The following is a 22,063-nucleotide window of genomic DNA, read 5'->3' as shown; positions in this document are numbered from 1 at the left end:
CAAGCACTTTTGAATCGTCATTTAACAAACTATATTAAGTAAAGCTACCACCGGGTCGCAATGTAGATTCTATCGAGAAGAACCATTACCATCATCAGTAAAAAAGTAATCCAGTGCTTCACAAGATATAGCCAGTATTCCACTTCTTCAGATCACTGGGCCACCTACACTAGTAATTATATAAATTGTATATGAAATAAAAATTTAAAAATACAAGTAATGCATAAAATGACAATGGTTCCAAAGTTCTCATAACCGTCTTTCAAAAAGGTTTTCAAAAAAGTTTTTACTTCGCTGATCGTTCGTAATTCGTTGTTTATTTTTTTAATTTCAACTGGGCGGTGCGGTCATTAAGTTCAGCTTGGCTGTCACTGTGTAACGACTGGTAATATTATTCCGCCCACCAATTCCACCTATTCTAGAGATACGCATCGGTGGCCGAACACGCCTACACAACAAATGAGTGCAGTGTTTTGATCACGCGAACGTTGTTGAGTTAGAAAAAAAATATCAAAAAACTAATTCATAATTCGAACTCCAAGAGGAAATGGTCGCATTAACTATATGTAGGAATGTTTTATTTTTAAAAGTATATTTCAAAGTAAGAACTAAAGTCAACTGAGAATTGTCAGTACATTTTTCCCACGATTCTACCTCGGTCATAATTCGTATGGTCAATATATTTTATTTTATATTTAAGTAGGGATATTGTTTTGCTATAAATATATAATTTTTTTTTGTATTTTTGATCCGCGTGTTGGTGGTAGACTAGAACATATAATAACGTTCCATGGGTTTTGAGATAAGTCGAGTAAGAAATTAATTACGGTTCCTAAAATAATCGAACCCTAAGTGCTCTTATCACCCATATGTTGTAGTCAAATCATGTCAGCAGCAAAATCAAACGCAAGGGGGGATAGCGTAAGGCAGACACTGTAAAATCCTTTTAACTCCTTTCCTCCTTTTTTTTAAATGTATGTTTTTTTTAAAGAAAGATGCCTAAATAATTTAGCACTCTGATAACTCTTTGAAACTCAATTTAGGTCCCTATCTACCACTCTACTATCAGCGAATACAAATGTTAGCTATATTTAGTAAACGCATATTAAGTATATGTAATGTTATCAAACTAGACAATCCGACTCAAACCCCAAACAACACTGCGACAATGAAAATGTTGGATGGGAGTGTAAACTTTCTCATGAACCGGGCTTTATAACGATCCGTTGATAGCTGATTTTTTCCATTCAAAATGGAGGTTTCAGATAAAATGCATTTATTTGCTTTCCTAAGTCTTATATTTAGTATATCTGGTCAGATTTTGAAGCCTGAATTTTTCGAGAAGAATCGCCAAACGTGCGCGAAGGTGGCAAAGAACCCTTATTTCGATATAGACATGGTAGTCGGTAAGCCGTGGCGAATTTATTACACTTGGAATTTAAAATTGGACACTAAGTGCTTGGACATGGTTATCAAAAATGCTACTCGCGGGGTTAGTATAATTTAGTTATATGTACTTACTTTTCCTTGTACTGTATGTCTCGTATATTGGCGATTACTTGTATGGACCCAAGATTCCAAGGCTCTTAATTTTTTTTTGGTGATGTGGTAAATAATGTGGTAAATCTCTGACTGTCTGGAGTGAGATGATAGGCGTCACGTAAAGCCGTTGGTCCTGTCGTGCCAGATTGCCATCCCATTGAACAGTAACAGTTAGTATAATATGAAGCCACTCTTCATCCTAGATTAGCCCAATTAATATCTCCCACGCGTTAGCCAGTTACAATTTGCTGTCTTTATTTTTCGTGCTGTGCTGTATGTGGCAGGAGAACAATTTTATTACCCTTTATTAATATTTTTTATCAAAGTTAATTAGAACATAACAGCAATAGGTTATGGTAACATCAATCTCTAATTGTAGACTGTATATTTTTTTAAAATTTTTGTAGACAATTAAACGAATCTGGGCAGATATGAACGAGTACTTGGAACAGCAGCCGACCTGGGAAGCGGCGACCCTTCACATGACTATGGGATCTGCGAAACATGAAGTTCTACTTTTTGCTGATAATGGACCAGCTGGAGCATTCTTAGCAGTTCCTAACGTTATCAGAGATGCCAGTTTGTATATTTCAATTATTCTATAAAAATACTATCAGAATCTATAATTTCTTAAGTGAATATTCAAAAACAAAGTAAGAAAATTTAACACATAATTTACTTCAAAAAATTAAGGTCACATTAAATACATTGCAGATATAAATCCATTACGTAAAGCGGTCCCCCTTCTAAAGTTCCAAATGAAATTACTTCGCGAAGGCAAGTTCCTCCTATTAATGGATTGTCATGTTGGTGGGGCGTCCCTCTCAGCGTGGTCTGATCATCCACCATACCGTTCAGAGATCGCCGCGGAGGCGGCTACCCTGAATATTGGTGATGGGTATCCAGCATGTACCAAAGAAAAGAATAAAGAGGAACAGTTTTTTGTAAAATAATTATTTTAAATTAATACAAATTCTTACAGTAATAAAATGTTGAAATATTTTGTCAATTTTGTTCTGAACCCATGATAATACATATTTATTGCCATTCAGTGTACATATTTCATTTATTGCAATGTAAACTAACATGATGTTTAACATTTTGTTAAAAAAAATAAACAATAATTTGAATATCAATGCGGCAATGCGGCATTAAAATAAAATTCTTTTAATTTCTCGCTTCACAAATAATATAGTAATTGAAGTATTAAGTTGTGTTCGGGAAAATTAGAAGATTAAATTTTTATCTTGTTCCATAGTTAATTTAAGCCGTTCCTTTATAAAATATGATATTCATTTATCTTATATATTTAACATTTCATCGATCACAAGCTACTAACACAATGGCAGATGTTAGAACAGAAAATTGGACGTCCTGTGAGGAATTTCTCATGAATTCTACATTCGACGTTGAAAGTGTTATCGGCATTGATTGGAAAATATTTTATTTCTGGAATTATGATAATGATAAATCGTATAACATAAGATTTTCTTTAGCTAACCCTATTGTAAGTAAAAATAAATTTATTATGATAAACAAAATTAAATCTCAAAGATCTATGAAAATCAAAAACAGTTTTTAAACCTAGCTTGTAGCTTTTTACAACACGTTTGGCATTATTTTTACATCCTAACTATATGTATCCTAACTATGTATAGGTATTTAAAACTTACGTTAGTTTTATTTAATAAAAGTAGAATAATAAAATTTAAATGAAAAATACTTACAGCTACAGGTTCCTATCTTGTGCAAAATGTAAATATAAAATAATTAAAATTGCAGTTAGTGGATCGTTTTAAAGTGGAATTAAAAGATATGGACTCATCAGTGGACTGGTCTCGGGCGGTGCTCTTTATGGAGACGTCGATAGACTTTAGCGCTCTCTATCTAGCTACAGATGTATCTGGAAAATTCAGGCTAATACCATCATTTGCGTTTCAAAGTATGTAAGATATTCATTTAAAATTTAATTACTAGACATTTTTAGGTGATCTTATTCTGAATAGTGGAAATAGTTGTAAGAAATAAAAAAAAAATTGGTGTTGGTGTGGTAGGAACCTATATAGGGTTTTGCACCTATATCATAAAATAAAATTTTGAATCTTGATCCTCTCGAATTTCCAAGTAAGTCAATAGAACTAGTTAATTGCAAGTAGTTATTATCGTGAACATCTAACTTGACTTCCTCGCTCTCATGAGTTAGCATTTTACATGACCGGAAAGATAATATGCAGGACTCCTAAGTCTTGCTACCGAGAAATACTTATCTTTTATTGCCGGTTACTGACCTAGAACCTCATGACCTGCAGACTTTATAAGGTAGTCCAAAAATAATACAAGAATAACGTTAAATCTTCTGTTCATATCTTTCAGTGGAAAAAATACCTTTAATGATATTTGCTTTGAAGATTGTAAAACCTCATTACTTGGGTATAATCAATTGTCAACATAAGCTATGTTACGCGTTGGCTCCGGTGGACAAACTGCCGGACGAAAATAATGTAAGAATATTAAAAATTATAATAGCAATAATGTATACTTACGGTTTTTTCATTTTCGGGAATATTTTATATAAATTTTTTTGTTATTTAATAAAAAAAGACGTTCTCTATTCGACTCGTATTATTGTATGTTAGCGATTGTCTTAGAAAGTACTGATCCGATTTGAGTGTATTTTATTTAAAATATAAAACTGGTTAATTACATTTTAATTAAATTATTTGTTCTGTATCTCTTCATGTAATACTGACAGCTTGAGTTTCAGAATTGAGAGAAGAGGAACATAGACTATTGTTTATTATCAAAACAAATTTGAGAGTCAAACATAAAAAATGTTAATTTAATTTGTATCGCGTCGATTAATAGGATTACTTGTCACAATATGTCTCCATTGACTTGATTCTTCTAAATTATATATTCCCATGTGAAGTGCATTTCTGTGAAGGTATCATATATTCGATAGAAAACGAAATCTACGAAGTCTAAGTGCGTCTGTCGTATGAATTGTTTTTTATTTACTTTAGGGTGGTATATAATCAAATTAGCCTGATGCTGAGTGGTAATTTTAGACCCACAAAAATAACGTAAAACGCTTTTGTCTAACAAAACTTTTAATTTAAACAAGAACACACTAAGACCACCCCCTCTTTCTATCTCTTTTTCGTTCCTCTACCTTAATGTTGCCTGGAAGAGATCGCTGTTTAAGCGATAAGGCCGCCTTTTGTGCATCTTTCTTGAACGTGACTAAAGTATGTGTTTATTGGTGCACAATCAAGAGTATTTTGATTTGATTTGACCAAATATGGTTTGCCATTAGGCAATGGAACCACTGTTGGACAGTTGGACCTTAAATTCCATATAAATGTCATTAATTCATTTATTTCCATAAATATATTATTACAGTTAATAACAGCAGCAGAGAAAATTGGATTCAGAGGTGATTTGAACCAGTCTTATCTCAGCCAGGAAGAGGCGCCACGCGTATTATCACCATTTGCTGAAGACGACGAAGATGAAGATGAACAATTGGAAATTGAAAATGAAGAATATGAATTAAATATATAACATTATATGTTCATTATTAATACGTTCTTAAAGATTGGGATAGAAAAATAAAGACCAAAGATTGTAAATGTTAACATTTTAATAAATGGCTTGGACAATAGATTTTGTTTTAACATATCTTGAATGAGTTAAAGTGTTTATTCTTAAGTGTAACGGATAATAAATGTCCCACTGCTGGGCTAAGGCCTCCTTTCATCTCCTCCTTTTGAGGAGAAGCAATGGTAGTAAGCACGTCTGTTTTTGCTGTTTAGTAAGCATAACATAACATCATATTCAATAAAGATATTTGTATAGTACATAACAAATACTTGATGGATTTTTGACTTATATGTGCATGAAGACGGACTTATTTCGAAAATATCTTCCAGTCAAACCTTAAGAACTAAGTGGGATTAATCGTCATGATTTTCAAACGATGATATAACTACAACATAGCGTCACTGAGTCTCTTATCTATGAAGATACATAAGTTTTGGCTGTAAATTTGAATGTTTTATATTTTAAGGTACGCAGCGCCGACACCTTCTCCCCTGTAAACTTCGCATTGTTGTTGATAAGATACTAGGCATTAAATCAGTGGTTTGACCTTGAAAGAGCAACAGACAGACAGACATAAAAAGTTACTTTTTTATTTATAATATTATGGATGATAACGAGGAACTGATGATGAAACTGGAAGATGACTGAAGGAACTGTGATAACCCAACCTTTAACTTATAAACCGATCGAGTTTCTACATTAAACCTGTATAAGATGTAATGGAGTCTTTATATAACTTTAATGGCGCTTCTTGATTTGTTTTTGATAATGCTCTATGTATGTACGCAAAAACATAAAAGTTTTTTTCAGAAATTGTGACGTAAGTACATACTATTAATACTAGGAACAGGAGTAAACTGTTACTCTAAGTACCTACCCGATGACACACGGTTAGTATTTTTTTTCTGGAGCAATGTATACGTTCTTACAAGAAGATCCCAGAAAACGTTCAAAAATATTCTATTGTACCATATCTGCCTTGATTATATATTTTTTGATGTACTATTAAACCGTGTTTATAGATTAAAAACTATTATTTTATTAATCCAGAGAAAGGAGAAACAAGAAGTTGAAAAGAGTGAGATGAAGTGATAACAGCTCTCAAATTTCTTACCAAATTTAAAGCATATTTTATTTAACTCACAGTCACTGTCCAAATATAGAGATATTCATTTAAAGTACTTATTTCTTCTAAAATATCAAATAATGTTATGAAAAGTAAACGACACCAGGAAGTATCTGTCGAGTGGGGTTGTTATGTATTCGCAATGGAGACAGGTGTTAGAAACCATTTGAAATGTATTTCGATATTTTTTACTACAATCATTTATAATGATACGTATATTTTATATTATAATAAACTTTATACACAAATAAAATGTTTTTTTTTTTGATAAAATTTATCAGAGGGTACAATATTTATAGAATGATTTTTACAATTGGTGGTAGGTGTTTGTGCAAAACCCTTCTGGGTAGATACCGCTCGCATATCATATAATCTTCCGCCAAGCAGCAATACTTAGTATTGTTGTGGGCCAGTTTGAATGGTGAGTGAGCAAGTGAACAGGTACAGGGTCGGAACGTCTCAATTTCTAATTTTTGGTTATGTAAGAAATTACCCAGGTGTAAGTACGTAAGTAGCGATAATTGTTTGAATTACTCTATTCATATTTATAATCACTATTAAATACATAAAAACTAGCTCAATAATTTCCCTATATAAATTAACTGGGCACCTGAGTGCAATTGCTACGAAAACTTGGCTCCATATATTTACAAGTTCTAATGACAGTTATAAAACTATACGAACAATTATTGTAGAAAATAATTAAAGAATCAATTATGTTATTACTGCTCTAATGCATACAATAATTCCGTGGAATGATTTTTTTTATGTGATGTACCCAACATCACACGAACCCTGTCCTTGAATACATTTTCAGTATAAAGACATCGATACGATAAAAAAAAAGAAGCAATACACGGAAGAATGCATGCATTGTTCGTTTTGTTTTTAATCACGACTACAGAAGCAAAAAGAGCATTGTATGATTTACCAGAGATACAATCTGACTATAAAGTTTTTAATAATTACGGAAATAATGAACAATCTGAAACGATTCAACAAGGACTTGACTTTGGACACGTGTACAGAAATGGCTTTCGAGACCCGAGGCACAAACAACAATTTGAGCTAGAAAGTGAAGTGCCTGAACCCAAATACAGCGGCAAAATGAAAGAAATCTTAAAAAAATCTCGACAGAATAAGGAGTTGAATCTGAAAGATCAACCGTTAGTGTTCTTGAGTCCCCGAGATGAAATTTTACATTATAAGAAGTATAACAAATCCTTCACAAGAAGTGAACCGAACTATGATAGAGAATCAGCTTTGAAAAATATAAGCCGACCACTGGGATACGATTTCTCTAAACTCTTGGAAAGAAATCTAGCAAATCCTCTTGCTAATGTAAGAAAGAAAGCATACGAAGAAAAATACAATAAAAAGTTAGGTAGAGTTAAAAGTAAAGCAATCGAACCAAATGGCAACTTATCTGATTATTTTCAAGGAAATACGTTCGTCATGAAACCAAATAAAGAAAAGTCGAATTGGACGACATGCAGTGAATTCGCAAAACGAGCGGTTTTTCATCCCGATGATGTAGTCAACACTAAATGGTTGCCTTTCTATATATGGTCTACAAGAGGAGAAAAAATTCCTGCAATAATTCATACTTTTTCATATCCAACCAAAAAGGTAATTATATAATGAGGTATTATAAGTTTTGTTAATGTATTATTAAGTAAAAGATTCTCGTGAATTATGTGTGCTAAATTCACTTTATTACAGATTGTACAATTTTATAAAACTACCTACTCTCCTTATATCAGAACATTAAATTGGAAAGAACCGAAACTGCTTCTAAAGGAATCAAGAGATATCCTCTTAATTGCGGGCGATAGGAGAGGATTATTTTACGGAATACCCAAACAGGAGTTACCATCGGCAATTGAAGGTATAGTTATAGATATATAATTAATTTCCGAAGTAAAGTAGAATTATTTTAAATTGCCTTATTTACAAGACGTAATAAGCTAAGCTATATAATGTGTGATTAATTTGTATATATAAGGATTTTGTGAAGTACATGAGTATACGTATGAACATTTGTTAATTTTATTAATAGCAAATAATGAAATTGATATGGAATATCTAATATATCTGTATTATAAATACTAGTAGTAAAAAGTACAGAATAAAGAATTAAATAATAACAAAAGTATAATTTTTGCAGGTAAAAACATAACGTTACCACTGATAACGTTAAGAATGAAGATACATGATCCGTATCTTGCGATGTTGTTTTGTGAAGAGAATTACGCAGTTATAATGGCAGAATTGGGAACTGAACCACAAACTGACCAAGAAAAAACCCTCGAAGCTAGCACGTTAAAATTCAGAGGCGTTGGGTACACAACTTATCGTGATTTAGAAGCAGAGGCGATTTTGGAAAGAATGGAGAAGATAAAGAAATTAGAAGCTGAGTCTAGAAAGATCATACAAATACCTATACCTAGCGGCGATGTAGATTTTCAAGTCAGACACTAATTTGTTATGATTAAAAATATAATCATTAAGTCACGTCTTGATTTTTTAAAACATCCATTTGGTGCAATGATCAACATCCTGTGTATAGTCGTCATTAAAAATGACAAACATCCTTCCAAAGTTGTATAAATGTTAATTTTGCTTGCTTTTAATTTAGTGTTGTTCTTAATTCATTGAGTTATTTTTTATTATTCGTGTCAATTTTTTCCTTTTTATTTGAATAAAATAACTAAGTATCATTTGTCATGACAAATTTTTTTGACAAAATTAAAGTTATTGCAGTTTTAATGTTTTTTGTACCAACTATTAGGTGTGGCATAAATCCAAGTGGTTTACATGATAACGAGACAACTACTTGTGATGAGTTCAGTCGCTTTGCGAGGTTCAACCCATATTCGATATTGGATTCAGAGTGGATGTCTTTCTACTACTGGGGTCTGCCGCAGACTCCAATGTTTGTGAAATTCATTGTACCGACAGATAAGGTAACAAAATAAATTATAGTACGACACAGCTTAGATGTAGCATAGTCAAAAATAAATAAAACCGATTACACCCGAATTAATCTTAAGACTACAAAATCATCAATTATTTATTTGTTATGCGAAAATGATTTTAATTCAAACGTAATAATCTGTAATATTACATAATCAAACCAAATCAACGATTGATTGTTTTTTTTTTTTAATTTGTCGATGCTACTTTTAATTTGTGTCTAACTATGCATTATTATTATTTTAAAAAATCTCTGTAGAAGAGTCTTCTACAAAATTATAATGTTTTTTATATGAGTAGTAGGTATAAAAGTCAGTAATTTTTTTATGATATTGGTAGGCAGACGGTCAAATTGACTATGTGAGGGTAAGTGGTCACCATCGCCCATAGACATTGGAACTGCAAGAAATCAACCATTTATTACATCTCAAACGCCTCATCAACCTTGGAGGCTATGATGTTATGTCACTTGCGCTTGTAGTTATATTGGAAGACAACCATACTAAGTATTTCTGTTTGGTGACATACGTGCAATTACGCTTTTATCCATAAGTGAATTTATAACATATTAGTTAAATAGTCTTATTTTCTTATTTCGAATATTAAATAAATGATGACAGAAAGTGAGAAAGCAGCGTTTATAAGTATGACGACCTCCGTGGTCAAGTAGTGTGTACACCGGATTTCATGGGTACGCCACTCTGGTGTCCTGGGTCAATTCCCGGCCTAGTCGATTTAGAAAAAGTTCATTAGTATTCTATGTTGCCTTGGGTCTGGGTGTATGTGGTACCGTCGTTACTTCTGATTTTCCATGACACAAGAGCTTTAGCTACTTACATTGGGATCAGAGTAATGTATGTGATGTTGTCCAATATCTATTTATTTATAGTAAAGTATTTGTGAATAATATAACTAAGAAACGAATGTAACGTATTTAATTTATATTTTTAACAATATAAACAGCAAAAAGCCTACCTCAAATATATATTAGATGGGCATGTGCTGGAACCAATTGATTGGACATCCAAGACCTTACTTATGATCGAACGAGACAACAGTACATATTTTCTCGTCGAGAGAAATGATAGAGGTCACTACTATTTATATGAACCACAGAAAGGTTAGTCAAATCTCATACATATCTCTTTCTTTCTTCAGTCGTCCTCTTAACTCTGCGTGGTCTTGGTTAGACAGCTCTTTCTTCTTTCCTCCAAACGTTTTCTTTGTGTTGACTTTTAACGAATGGAGCAGAATTGGCGATCAATCTGAATCAGCATGTCTGACCTGATTAAAGCGCGTTCTTTTGTCCTCGCTGTTGCCTCTCATAATATTATTGTCCAGGCATTTGTACCCACGTCGTATAATATGCTGAAAACTTGGAAGCAATCATCATTATCAACATTAACAATGTTTCGTAGTCAATTTTAAGCTATATTTTCAAAGAAGGTTGGTAAATTCTAGGTCTAAAGGAGGGCGATATTGTTGAACGGTTAGATGTTCGAATCAAGCAGACAGGCGACAATTTATACTTTGGTATTATGCTGTGTAAAGTGAGTATTGATTGAATCAGTTATTTTATTAATGTATTATTAAAGTAGATACTAGCACGAATAAATACATAGTGTGGGTATTATAAGCCGACTTATTTAATTGAATGGATAATCCATCGGTTAAAATCTAGCATAGCAGATTTTTTAAGCGCTAATTTTATTTTTATACTTAATATCGTGCTCAAAGGCGAAGGCGAATCTTGAAAAAAATCCTACAATGAAGGTCGAACAAAGAAATGTCATATGACTTTTGACGAACACGTACCTAATATTGTATATTTATCTATAGATATATATATTATATCTGTAAATAGTGCAAGACAAATTCCCTTTCTGATCCAGTCTGTATATCATTCATCAAAGGAGGAGCGATAAACAAAAAAAAATGTACCTATATATAATTTGTAAATATTTTCTACAAAAATTATGACGTTGTTTTATCCAAAAAAAAACTGTTTATAAGCTTATATGGCTAACACTGGCTAAACCTTAACGGTTAAATTAAAATAATGCCTTCGAAAATTGTAAAATATTATTCAAAAAATTCAGATTCAGAATATTAGTCTATTATACATATATATATATATATATATATGTATATGTGTGTGTAAGTGTGTATGTGTATGTATAAATATATATGTATGTGTATATGTATATGTATATATATATATATATATATATATATATATATATATATATATATATATATATATATATATATATATCGTATATATGTACATTGTCTAAGTATTTACATGTAGATATTTGTATGCAAGTGTAGTTATAATACCGCCTTAGCACCACCTACACAACATACAACCTCTCTCTTTATTGGGTTGTCTGGAAGAAATGGCTACTTAGCCATAAGGCCGCCCGTTGTACTCTACAATAATATATGAATTTTTCTTGTAACATATTTTAATCTGTATCATGTAGTGTACAATAAATAAATAAATAAATAATATGCTACCTTGGGCATTTAATATAGGTTAAAATTAGCTTTTAAAATATAAAATTAAAGATATCATCATGTCTAAATCATGTACAACGAAAAAAATCGTCATCATCAAACAATAGCATTTTGACCCAGGCAGTTCAAATTATTTAAATTTTAAATAAGCCAACACATTGTGATCTATGTCTTACAATAAAATTAGTATTCATATTTCTTATTTATAACATATTGGTGTAAAATTCTTTATTTCAGGAGGATACTGTTTTTATTTTCGCAAGAATAAATCAAGTCCCGAAGAAAGATCAGATACAGGATGCGGCAGGCAGGTTGGGCTATCGGGGACGCGGTGGCAGGTCCTACTTGTACCAGGGTCATCAATGGATGCCAATACCGGAAGCTGATGACTGGCATTTCGAACAGGCTATGAAATATAACGACGCAATACCTCCAATAAACAATAACGTAGTTTAACACGTTTTTTTTATTTATGTTTGTATATTTACATTCAAATATATTTTAATATTGGTTAAAACAATATTTTTTTCTAAAAGTTTTGACAACTAATTTTTGCTGCTAGTTTCTTAAGTTATTAGACAACTATTATTTAATCAGTAACGTTAATGCATTGTACCTACACTTATGCTTGAAATTAACTTGATATGAGTAATTTTCTTATTACAATGAAAGACTTTGTATATTTTTAACCAAATTTTTAAAAAGTTGAGTAGCAAAATACGGGACATAATTATTCATTGTTTACAATTAATTATTTTAATTGATTGGTATGATTGTTTGTTTTCAAAGGAATACTATCTAGTCCGTCCAAATAAGCGATAAAGTTTGTGTTAGGACTCTAGACGACACTATTCCAAGGTACTCGCTTTCACATCGCGAACTAACGTAAGTTGTTGATCTGTTGCGGTATAAACATCATTTAAGTATTTGTGAAGTACAATAAAATAATTTCAAGGTATTTAAACTATTGATCGTTATCGATATATTTCGATATTTTTGGCACACCTTCGTGTACTCTATTATTATACCCGGTGATTCGCCGTGACAACATAATTAAACAATTTTCCTGTTAAGAGAAAGTTTATTTTACTAATTTGTTCAAATAGGTTCCTATTAGGCGTGTAAATATTTAATGCTATTGTTACGGGCCTCCGGCGCCCTTAACAATTAAAGCGTTTTAATCATACAACTCTTAAGTTAAGCTCGGTTTTGAGTTTCTTTTAAATTAATGATACGTGTTCATGAATATGTTTGAGTCAATAACAATATGTCATTAAAAATTCTCTATGTTTTATTACATAGAGATAGATAAATAGTCGAAATAACTTATCTATGGTTAACTGTTATTGTAATACTTATTTGTCGATTACTTATTGATTTCAAATGTACGATTTGTTTTTATAATAACTAAATCTGGCTTATGGCTAAATAGCTTTGATACAACCCAGTCTGAGAGATATTTTAAAAAACATATGCAGGTAAGTTTTGCAGCCATAAATTTACATAAAAATATGAACACACTAATACTTAGAAAATATATTTTACACAATTGTATAACTATAAAAATGAAAAAAAATTATCAAAATTTACAACACGAAGATATACTTAGAAATCTAAACAAACACATCCTTAAATATATCTGTAAATATTAGCACCTTTTTGCAAAAAAATTAATCCAAATAAATATCTATAAATTAAAAATATTTATAATAGGTAAAAATAATTATAATAAAGTTTGACAAAATTGATTAAACCTCTCAACTTAATGTCAATAATGTCTAAAACTTAATGACATTTAAAATTACATTAAACACTATCTGTCAAATAAAAGACCAATTAAAACGAGCGTTACATACAACATAGTGTTGCTACACTTGATAATTAACTACAGTTATTTATAATGTTATTACTGTGTCTTGTGAAATTACAATTTATGAAAGTCTTGCAACAAAATTAACACGATTAAAGTTTAATGTAGTGTTGCTAACATTAATTATTAATAAATTTAAATATTACACATAATGATTAGTGATTTTTTTTTGTTGAAACTATAGATAATAAATGAATACCTTGATATGTGTCACATGTATTACTTGAACACGTTATAGAAAAGGACAGAGCAACTAATAATTGCCAATGTTTACGATTTTTGTCTTAGGTTCAACAAATAAACTTAATCTGACTTTTATTTATTATACAATACAAAAATTTCATTTTTTTTAAAGGTACATATCCATTTTCGCTAACCAGTACGCCAATTATACTAAATACGATGCAAATTTGATCAAACTTCGACCGAAACGCAACTAGAACTTAGGATGGAAAACCGGCATCAATTATATAATTTCGATTATATGACAATAAAGTGATAACTTTTTAGTACAATTTTCCTTCGATACTTGTTTTAATATATTTTATTTAAGTACTGCGGTGAATATATATTTCATATGCTTGTTATATAAGTCCAGTTTAATGTCATACGAGATTATCAAAACGTATTGATAAGCATTAAATAACCGTTCATACAAAGTAAATTATTATTCTCATAGCAAACTTATAAAACGAACTCTCACAAAATGCAAATCAAAACATACGTCGGTGGATGTACAGAACTCATAAAATAAAACCTCTTTGGGCCTTCGGAAAACGATTAAGCATTCAAAATGGGGTTATTTAGTTTAGTTTACAACGACGTTTACTATCTAGACTGCTTTAATGGCTAGGAAGCGGCGTACGTAAAGCGGACGATTATACGATTATACATTATGTTAACGTTAGCCCGTCTGCTCGGGGAATAAATTTTATAATTTATGGGAGATTTTTTTGTAATGGCAACCTTCGCTCTCACCGACTGTACTAGTGGTTCTCGAATGATTTGTTTATAGGTTGAGGCGAGATTATAGAATAGCTATTGTTTTATCTATATTACAAATAGTGTTTTTAAGTAAGAAAAATAACAAAAAAAAAAAAACTATTTATATTTTAAAAGTAAAATGTTGAATTATTTGTAATATTTAATTAAATAGAATATGATAAATAGTTTGTACACACAATTCACCATTAGTAGTAAATATATATATATATTATATGTCGCTTTTTTTAAAGGCATCGTGCAATAGCCACTGGAAAAAAAAAGTGTTTTAGAGAGAGTTTTAACTAAGGGCTAAATATTATCATACAATTTAATTCAACGAATAACGAAGGTGGTCGGGTCGACTATTGTATGAATATAATACAGTAGTAGGGACTCCACTATATTTTAGACAACTTGAAAACCTTACCGAAGATTATATATTTGTAGAAATATATAATTTTTTGACCTATAGAGGTCGTTTGTATTTCTCTTAAAATAATATTTAACTAAATGATTTTATTGTTAATTTTTGTGTTTTGAAATTATGAATTAAAAAGTTTATTTTTAATAGTATAGACACGTAATATAATTAATTACAATTATACGTATCAATTAAATTTTATTAAACATAATTTATGATTTCATTCAGTTGATCGTAGGTATTTTATTTCTATCATAATAGCCACGAAAAACATTAAAAAAAAAAAAAATGAAAGCAATCATTCTTAATATAATTTCGAATCATTTATTTGTTCTTTCAACAAAAACTAAATTAAAGCACCTTGCATTTGAAATTAATAAGGAACGAATTATCACCTGATCCTAACAAAGCCCTTATCCAGGTTTGTATCGGTAATTATCGTTTTGAAGGTAGGGAGCAGTTTCGACCATCCATCCACTCGTTCATCCATCTTCTGGAACCATTGACGTGCGTGGATGATTAATGATTTTAACTTGTCGTTTGAAATACGACGAGATATCGCACACTAAGCGAGTTCTTATTAGTTCTAAAATATATATGTGCACTTAACATTTTTATAATTGACTTTTTTAGTTAGGAATCTCATAACTCTCATATTTAAAACATCGCTGCATGAAGCAACAAAATATGTTATTACTCTGAAAAACAAATAAAATAAGTGATAGTATTTAATTCTTAATATTTAATTCGAAATTTAAAATAGTCTTTTATTGTTTTTTTTTGTGTTATCTGTCTCCAATTTCAACTCTAATAAATCTACTAGTTCGAAATGTGAATATGTGAAAAGAATCACAAAAAATACAGTAATTGTTTTTTACATGCACAATATTGTTTCAATTGAAAAGCAATTATCAACGAAAAATAAACGATGATAGAAGTAGAAATTTAATAGAAGATTATTTTAAATACGGTTTATCTCCTTTGTTCGCTAAGGAAGATTCTGTGGCGTATTAAGAGTTTATTTTAGTCCGCTATATTTTTACTAAAAATTTCTTGAGAACGTAAATCTACAGCCAATAAACCAACAAGTTAGTTAAAATCAGAATCAAAAATATTCATTCAATATAGAAGCGTTACATTATCATAGTCAAAAATGAACCGCCGGTTCGGAAACAATCACCTCGAACCTGAGAAGAACCGGCGAAAGAAACTCAGCAAAAAGTAAAACTTACAAAACACGGAATAGTTAAATCGTACTAACGCTGTAGGTTGATATACAAGGTGCAGAAATAGATGGTAATCGAAACATCGATAACAAATTACGTTTAAAAAATTGATAAAAAAAAAAAAAAACATGTCACCATTCACACAGAACGTGTTAGTTGTTGAACCGTCCACAATTGTCACATTAACGGCGACTACAGGTTATTCATTAGCCGTTATACAACCACGATTATCATAAAATTCTAGTAGAAAATAATCTTGGTACGGACCGAAATGAATAAATATGCCACAAGGGAATTTAGTACCGAAACTTGGGAATCCCTGCTGTGACTAAAGGACCCGCGGGTATTGCGTGGCGCTACAACCTTTTTTTTTTTTTAAAAAAGAAAAAAAGTCTCCTAATAAACCAAAGTCGGCCGCTGTCTGTGCGTACTAATGTGTTTTATAGGAAAAAATATGAAAGATAAGTATATTCTTTAAATTTTTATTTCGTATTGACTCGAATTATTCTTTAAGAATTGTAATCAGCATCGAACTTATAAAGCCCTTTCATCAGGCAGCAGTATTTACATAGTAACAGTACAGGTATATATTTTTCTAACGTAGTTAAAGGCTTAAATATAAAATTTAAAGGTATATTAGGATTACTATGTTCAGTCAGAAATATAATAACTAAAAATTTATTATTTTAGCAATGGATTTATATTCGTGTAAATTAATTAAATTCGATTTATTTCAAATACAAAAACTATTCGTTAATTTTCCGTTGTAAAAATATTAACCATTCCTTTCCTATAAATTATATTAATTTTATTTTAGTACTTATATTTTTATTTAATTTCGTTAACATTTATTAGTCTGAACAAATGTTTATATATCAGAGTAATGTTTAAGCCGAAATATGTGTACAAGCGTGTTTTTTTTTCTCTTTTGCTCATTTTTCGTTTTGTCTTTTTTTTTTTCACTTTTGTTGTTGTAGCAAGCAATTGTAATTAATAGTTTAATTAGCATGTAGTGTTTGCTTTTAAATGATTTTACATAATCTATTGATAGATATACGTAATTCTGTATTTATGTAAGAATGACAAATGTAAAAATCGTTAGCAAACCTAATAAATAAATAAATAGCCAATGAGGGCCATTAGAACTAAGATGTTATGTCCCTTGTGCCTGTAGTTACACTAGCTCACACACACATCAAACCGAATCATTGTAATACCAAGTATTGCTACTTGGTTGTAGAATATGATAGTAGAGTGTCTCGTACCTACCCAGACACGCTTGCACGAAGCCCCATCAGCAACTAATTAAAATTATCCTTATACAATGTCATTTTTTCTTATCTTACATTATATTGTGTTTTGAAATTAACAAGAACGGGAAAGGCCGCGTCTAGTTCGTATACGTTTTCTGAACTGTCATCGGGAACTAATTTCGGAAAGCTTTATGCTTTTTTTGTACTCTTATAATGTTTTTTTTCTTACACACGGTTGCTACGGAGTATCGAATGAACGCCCAAAAAAATATACACATATATATATATGTACGAAATATCCTTAATATGTATTAAGAAATATTTGAGAAACTATGCAAGTTACAAAACTAATATACATTACATTACATTAACAGCCTGTAAATTTCCCACTGCTGGGCTAAAGGCCCTCTCTCCTTTTGAGGAGATGGTATGGAACAAATTCCACCACGCTGCTCCAATGCGGGTTGGTGGAATACACATGTGGCAGAATTCAGTTGAAATTAGACACATGCAGGTTTCTGTCCTCACGATGTTTTCCTTCACAACCGAGCACGAGATCAATTATAAACACAAATTAAGCACATGAAAATTCAGTGGTGTTTGGGTTTGAACCCGAAATCAATCTAACCTAACCACTGGGCCATCTCGACTCAACTACTACAAACTAGTGTTATTTGGTATGTTTTCACTTCGTATATATAGATCTATTTACATTGGAAGGCGCCTTTGTGAGTGAATAGATATCTCGCTAACGAAATTTGGAAAGTCGTCGGAAAGTCCTTTATATTTTGTAATTATTTAATATTACTAAGCAATCGTTGTAATTGTTTTTATTTTATCGTTTTATAATATGATAGTTATATTTGTATTATTGTATTGTATATGTAGTTAATTACATATTCGCAATTTAAAATAATTGTACCCAATACGTATTTGCAATATGTCCTCTCTGCCTAGAAGATGCCTGGAAGAGATCACTGCTTTAGCGACAAGGACGCCTGTTGGGACTCACGCGATTTAGGTTAATCCAAACGTCAAATTTAGTATAACTGTTGTTATAATCAAGGTTGTACCCTTTTCAAATATGTATTTACGAAGTATCCTACGGTAATTTTGGAATAAATTTGTTAATACATAATTTATTTATCGTACGACTAAGATAGTTAGAAACCTTATTGATGAAACATAGGAGATCATCATTGTTTAGACACGAGGAGGAAAGGTAAAATAATAAAACATAGTTCCCGAAATCGCAAAGTTAATACATCCTTCCTCCTACACGGTAGTCGTTTCTATAAAAAGATACCAAAGTTACTTTAACTTTAAAGTAAAATATTTAAAGTTCGTATAAAAAAATATTGATAAATAATACACATACAAGAACACATTAAAGAATAAAAAGTATTTATGGATTTCTAGGAAGGATATATAAAAAAATAATAGTATTTTACTGAGATAGTCTGTAATTAAAATGTTAAAATGTTGGAAAGGAGTAACGAGAGAGTTTCTTGCTGGAACCGGTGGTAGCTTAACATTTAACTCAGTACTACCGCGACGATCCATGACGATTCAAAAGTGCTTTTATTTCTTGAATAAAGAATATTTTAATTTTGATTTTGATATCGTGAAGATGAACGTAGCCGAACACATTAATATGTGTTCCGGTTTGAAAGGTGAGTGAGCCAGTATAGCTACAGGCACAGGGATATAACATCTTAGTTCCTAATGTTGGTGGCGTATTGGCGAAGGTAGGGATGGTTAATATTTCTAAGAGCGCCAATGTTATGGGCAGTGGTGAACACTTAATATCAGGTGGCCCATTTGCCAGCCCTACTTTTAACTATTACGTAAAAAAATACAAGGAAAAAATTAGCACCTACTGTATTTATAAATTAAAAAGTACATTTATTTAAATCTGATTCTTACTCAGTATAACGTAGTATTGCGAGCGGCTCATAGTTACTTACTTATAATCAAATTGCTATAATTGGTGCAGTCACGGGAAAACATCACTAACTACTGCCACGCGGCTCTCCCGCCCCAGAAATATATCTACGCAATTCTCTACCGTAGACAATTCTATTTATTTATTTCATGCTTATAAATCTATACAGGCGCCCTTATTTATTATTGTGATTGCATTTTGAACTTTAACACCTTAACAATTAAGTGTGCTTTTATTTGAAATGACCATCAATTGATACGGTATTAATTTTTGATAACTTCCATAGCGTAGCAAAAGATGGCGCGTGGCGATGCTATGGGAAGTTCGGTATCGCGGGACGGTTTACAAATTTAAATACGTAATATAAAAGCATTATAAAATATTTAGCTTATTAATAAACATTCGATAGGTACTTGGTTGCTTTGTATAAAGATAATAAGTTTTTAATTAATTATGCTTTATTATGAGAAAATTCGTGTTTGAGATAAAATTTTCTTGGGATAAAGTTTTTGTAGGATAAGCTCTAGAACTTCTCGATAAGAGAAGAATACGTCAATCTCACACTCAGCATTGGGATTATTTCAAGCTGTTTCTTTACTATTTTATTTTCAAAGATTATTAATAAAAGAAGATTCATAATAATATAACAGCGATTAAAACGATTTTTAATTTTTCGAACTTCAACTTATATGAATGAATTTGGATATATGATTATGGATAATCATCATCATATAATATATATTTTATAATCATCTTTATATATTTTATAACAATCAAAACTTTATGTTTTTATATTCGTTACGCAAAATTAATTATTATTACGATGATCATAACCGAGGGTCCGTAAGACCTCGGGCATTTTCTCTGAACTCAATTTACTAAAACTCGTCCGGAATGCAGAGAATCCGCACTGCTTGTGAACGTTGTGTGGAGTGGAGTACTTGTGAGGTGAAAAATGCTTACTGCCAATTATAATTAATTAGTCTACCGTTTTTTAAGGCGTTTGATAAATACGTTTTTTTGTTACGTTACCATTTTTTTTTGTTTAATCTTTCTATATGCTTAAAATAAAATTGCCATTGAATTCTGACATAATCAAAATATTATTTATTGTTTTGTTTAACATTATTTTTCTTAAATGCCACTTGTTTCCAGCCAGCACCACTACCCTAGGATCGTTTGTACATGTTTTTGAATGATTATATAAATGAATATTTTAAAAAGAACAACCTCATCACTGTGTAAGATACATACATACATGCATTAAAATAATAAGGTTTTACGTATTTATTATAAATAAACGAAAAATCCATTTTCAAATCAAATGGACAATGCGATGAATTTGATGCAAAGTTTTTAAAAAAGTTTGTAAAGATTTTATATTGTCAAAACAATTGACACTTCTGTTCATGTCTGTACCTCAACCCTAGCAAAAGGGCCGAGCCCCACGTGGAAGGCGCGTCAGAAAAACGGCTCGCGGCCGCAATGAATAGCAAAAATGTAAATTTCACGCAACTATACATCGCACGGGATGACTCGGGTTTGGCGAAAGGGTCTAAGTGTAAAGCGATTTTGTAATTAAGACATATTTTATCTAATCCGTAAGAAGAGACTAAATCACTTCGTGATCCCCTTAGTGGGATGAGGAAAAGTGATTTGCGATATTAACTACGATAGTTATAGATTTTTTTTTATGGCTTTGATTGGAGGACGAGCATATGGGCCACCTGATGGTAAGTCGTCACTACCGCCCATAGACAAAGGCGCTGTAAGAAATATTAACCATTCCTTACATCACCTATGCGCCACCAACTTGGGAACTAAGATGTTATGTCCCTTGTGCCTGTGATTACACTGGCTCACTCACCCTTCTAACCGGAACACAACAATACAGTGTACTGTTATTTGGCGGTAGAATAAGAGTATTTAAATGATATACATATCAAAATTTCGGTTAGTTGATTGTTAAGATTTATAGTATGAAAACCGAGCGTGTCATATTTTTTCATACCTACGATGATTTTAAAATTAGTTACAGCTATTTGAAAAAGAAAATTACACGGCATGCGACGGTCGGAAGGCTTGACGTTATCTAGCGTATTTTTAATCTGTGGTTGTAAACATTTCACAGACGAAGTGAGTTCTTACGGAATAAAACTGCAGTTCTATATGTATTGTAAATGAGTATTTTATAATTATTAGAATCGTCATAGCATTAATTTAATTCAATTTGTTTTTGTTAAATCTCGACATGATGTTATTTCTCTCATCGAGTTAAGTAGTATGTTGTATGTACATTTTCACCAGTTAAGCGGAGAGCTTGTCTTAAGATTGGGTATTATAAAACTAGCGATTTTCACATTATCGTTGAGCGATTTAGTCTTTTAATTATTATTTTTTTGGACATTTATCACTTCATGGTATTTGTTAATTTGTATGTGACTGTAAAAGCTCGAACTAAGGTAAATCTTAAGATTTCCCAGTAAAACCTAAGATTTACCGACATGAGTTGGTAAATGTAAGTATTTATTATAAAGGGACGACTTTTTCGGACTTTTACCAATCCAACCTAACCTTTTTTTTTTTTTTTGTTTAAC

General features: G+C 31.1%; 4 protein-coding genes across 4 annotated transcripts; all 4 read left to right on the top strand.

Moving 5' to 3' along the window:
- The first annotated feature begins 1,266 nt into the window (after positions 1-1,266).
- On the top strand, positions 1,267-2,504 carry LOC125071970. The gene is made up of 3 exons (XM_047682422.1): positions 1,267-1,492; positions 1,950-2,121; positions 2,257-2,504. The coding sequence occupies exons 1-3, from the start codon at positions 1,271-1,273 to the stop codon at positions 2,493-2,495; spliced, it is 633 nt and encodes a 210-aa protein (XP_047538378.1). The 5' UTR covers positions 1,267-1,270; the 3' UTR covers positions 2,496-2,504.
- An 892-nt stretch (positions 2,505-3,396) lies between these two features.
- Positions 3,397-5,106, top strand: LOC125072113. The gene is made up of 3 exons (XM_047682625.1): positions 3,397-3,484; positions 3,916-4,043; positions 4,945-5,106. The coding sequence occupies exons 1-3, from the start codon at positions 3,397-3,399 to the stop codon at positions 5,104-5,106; spliced, it is 378 nt and encodes a 125-aa protein (XP_047538581.1).
- A 2,029-nt stretch (positions 5,107-7,135) lies between these two features.
- Positions 7,136-8,966, top strand: LOC125072112. The gene is made up of 3 exons (XM_047682623.1): positions 7,136-7,900; positions 7,994-8,159; positions 8,439-8,966. The coding sequence occupies exons 1-3, from the start codon at positions 7,136-7,138 to the stop codon at positions 8,750-8,752; spliced, it is 1,245 nt and encodes a 414-aa protein (XP_047538579.1). The 3' UTR covers positions 8,753-8,966.
- A 180-nt stretch (positions 8,967-9,146) lies between these two features.
- LOC125072111 lies at positions 9,147-12,223 on the top strand. The gene is made up of 4 exons (XM_047682622.1): positions 9,147-9,237; positions 10,211-10,367; positions 10,709-10,797; positions 12,005-12,223. Exons 1-4 carry the CDS (start codon positions 9,169-9,171, stop codon positions 12,221-12,223), a joined length of 534 nt encoding a protein of 177 aa, XP_047538578.1. The 5' UTR covers positions 9,147-9,168.
- Positions 12,224-22,063: the final 9,840 nt, after the last annotated feature.

Source organism: Vanessa atalanta, chromosome 20 (assembly GCF_905147765.1).
Source record: "Vanessa atalanta chromosome 20, ilVanAtal1.2, whole genome shotgun sequence".
In the NCBI taxonomy this organism is placed as follows: domain Eukaryota; kingdom Metazoa; phylum Arthropoda; class Insecta; order Lepidoptera; family Nymphalidae; genus Vanessa; species Vanessa atalanta.
The sequence above is the reverse complement of the archived record's forward strand: the minus strand, read 5'-3'. Positions and strand labels throughout refer to the sequence as shown.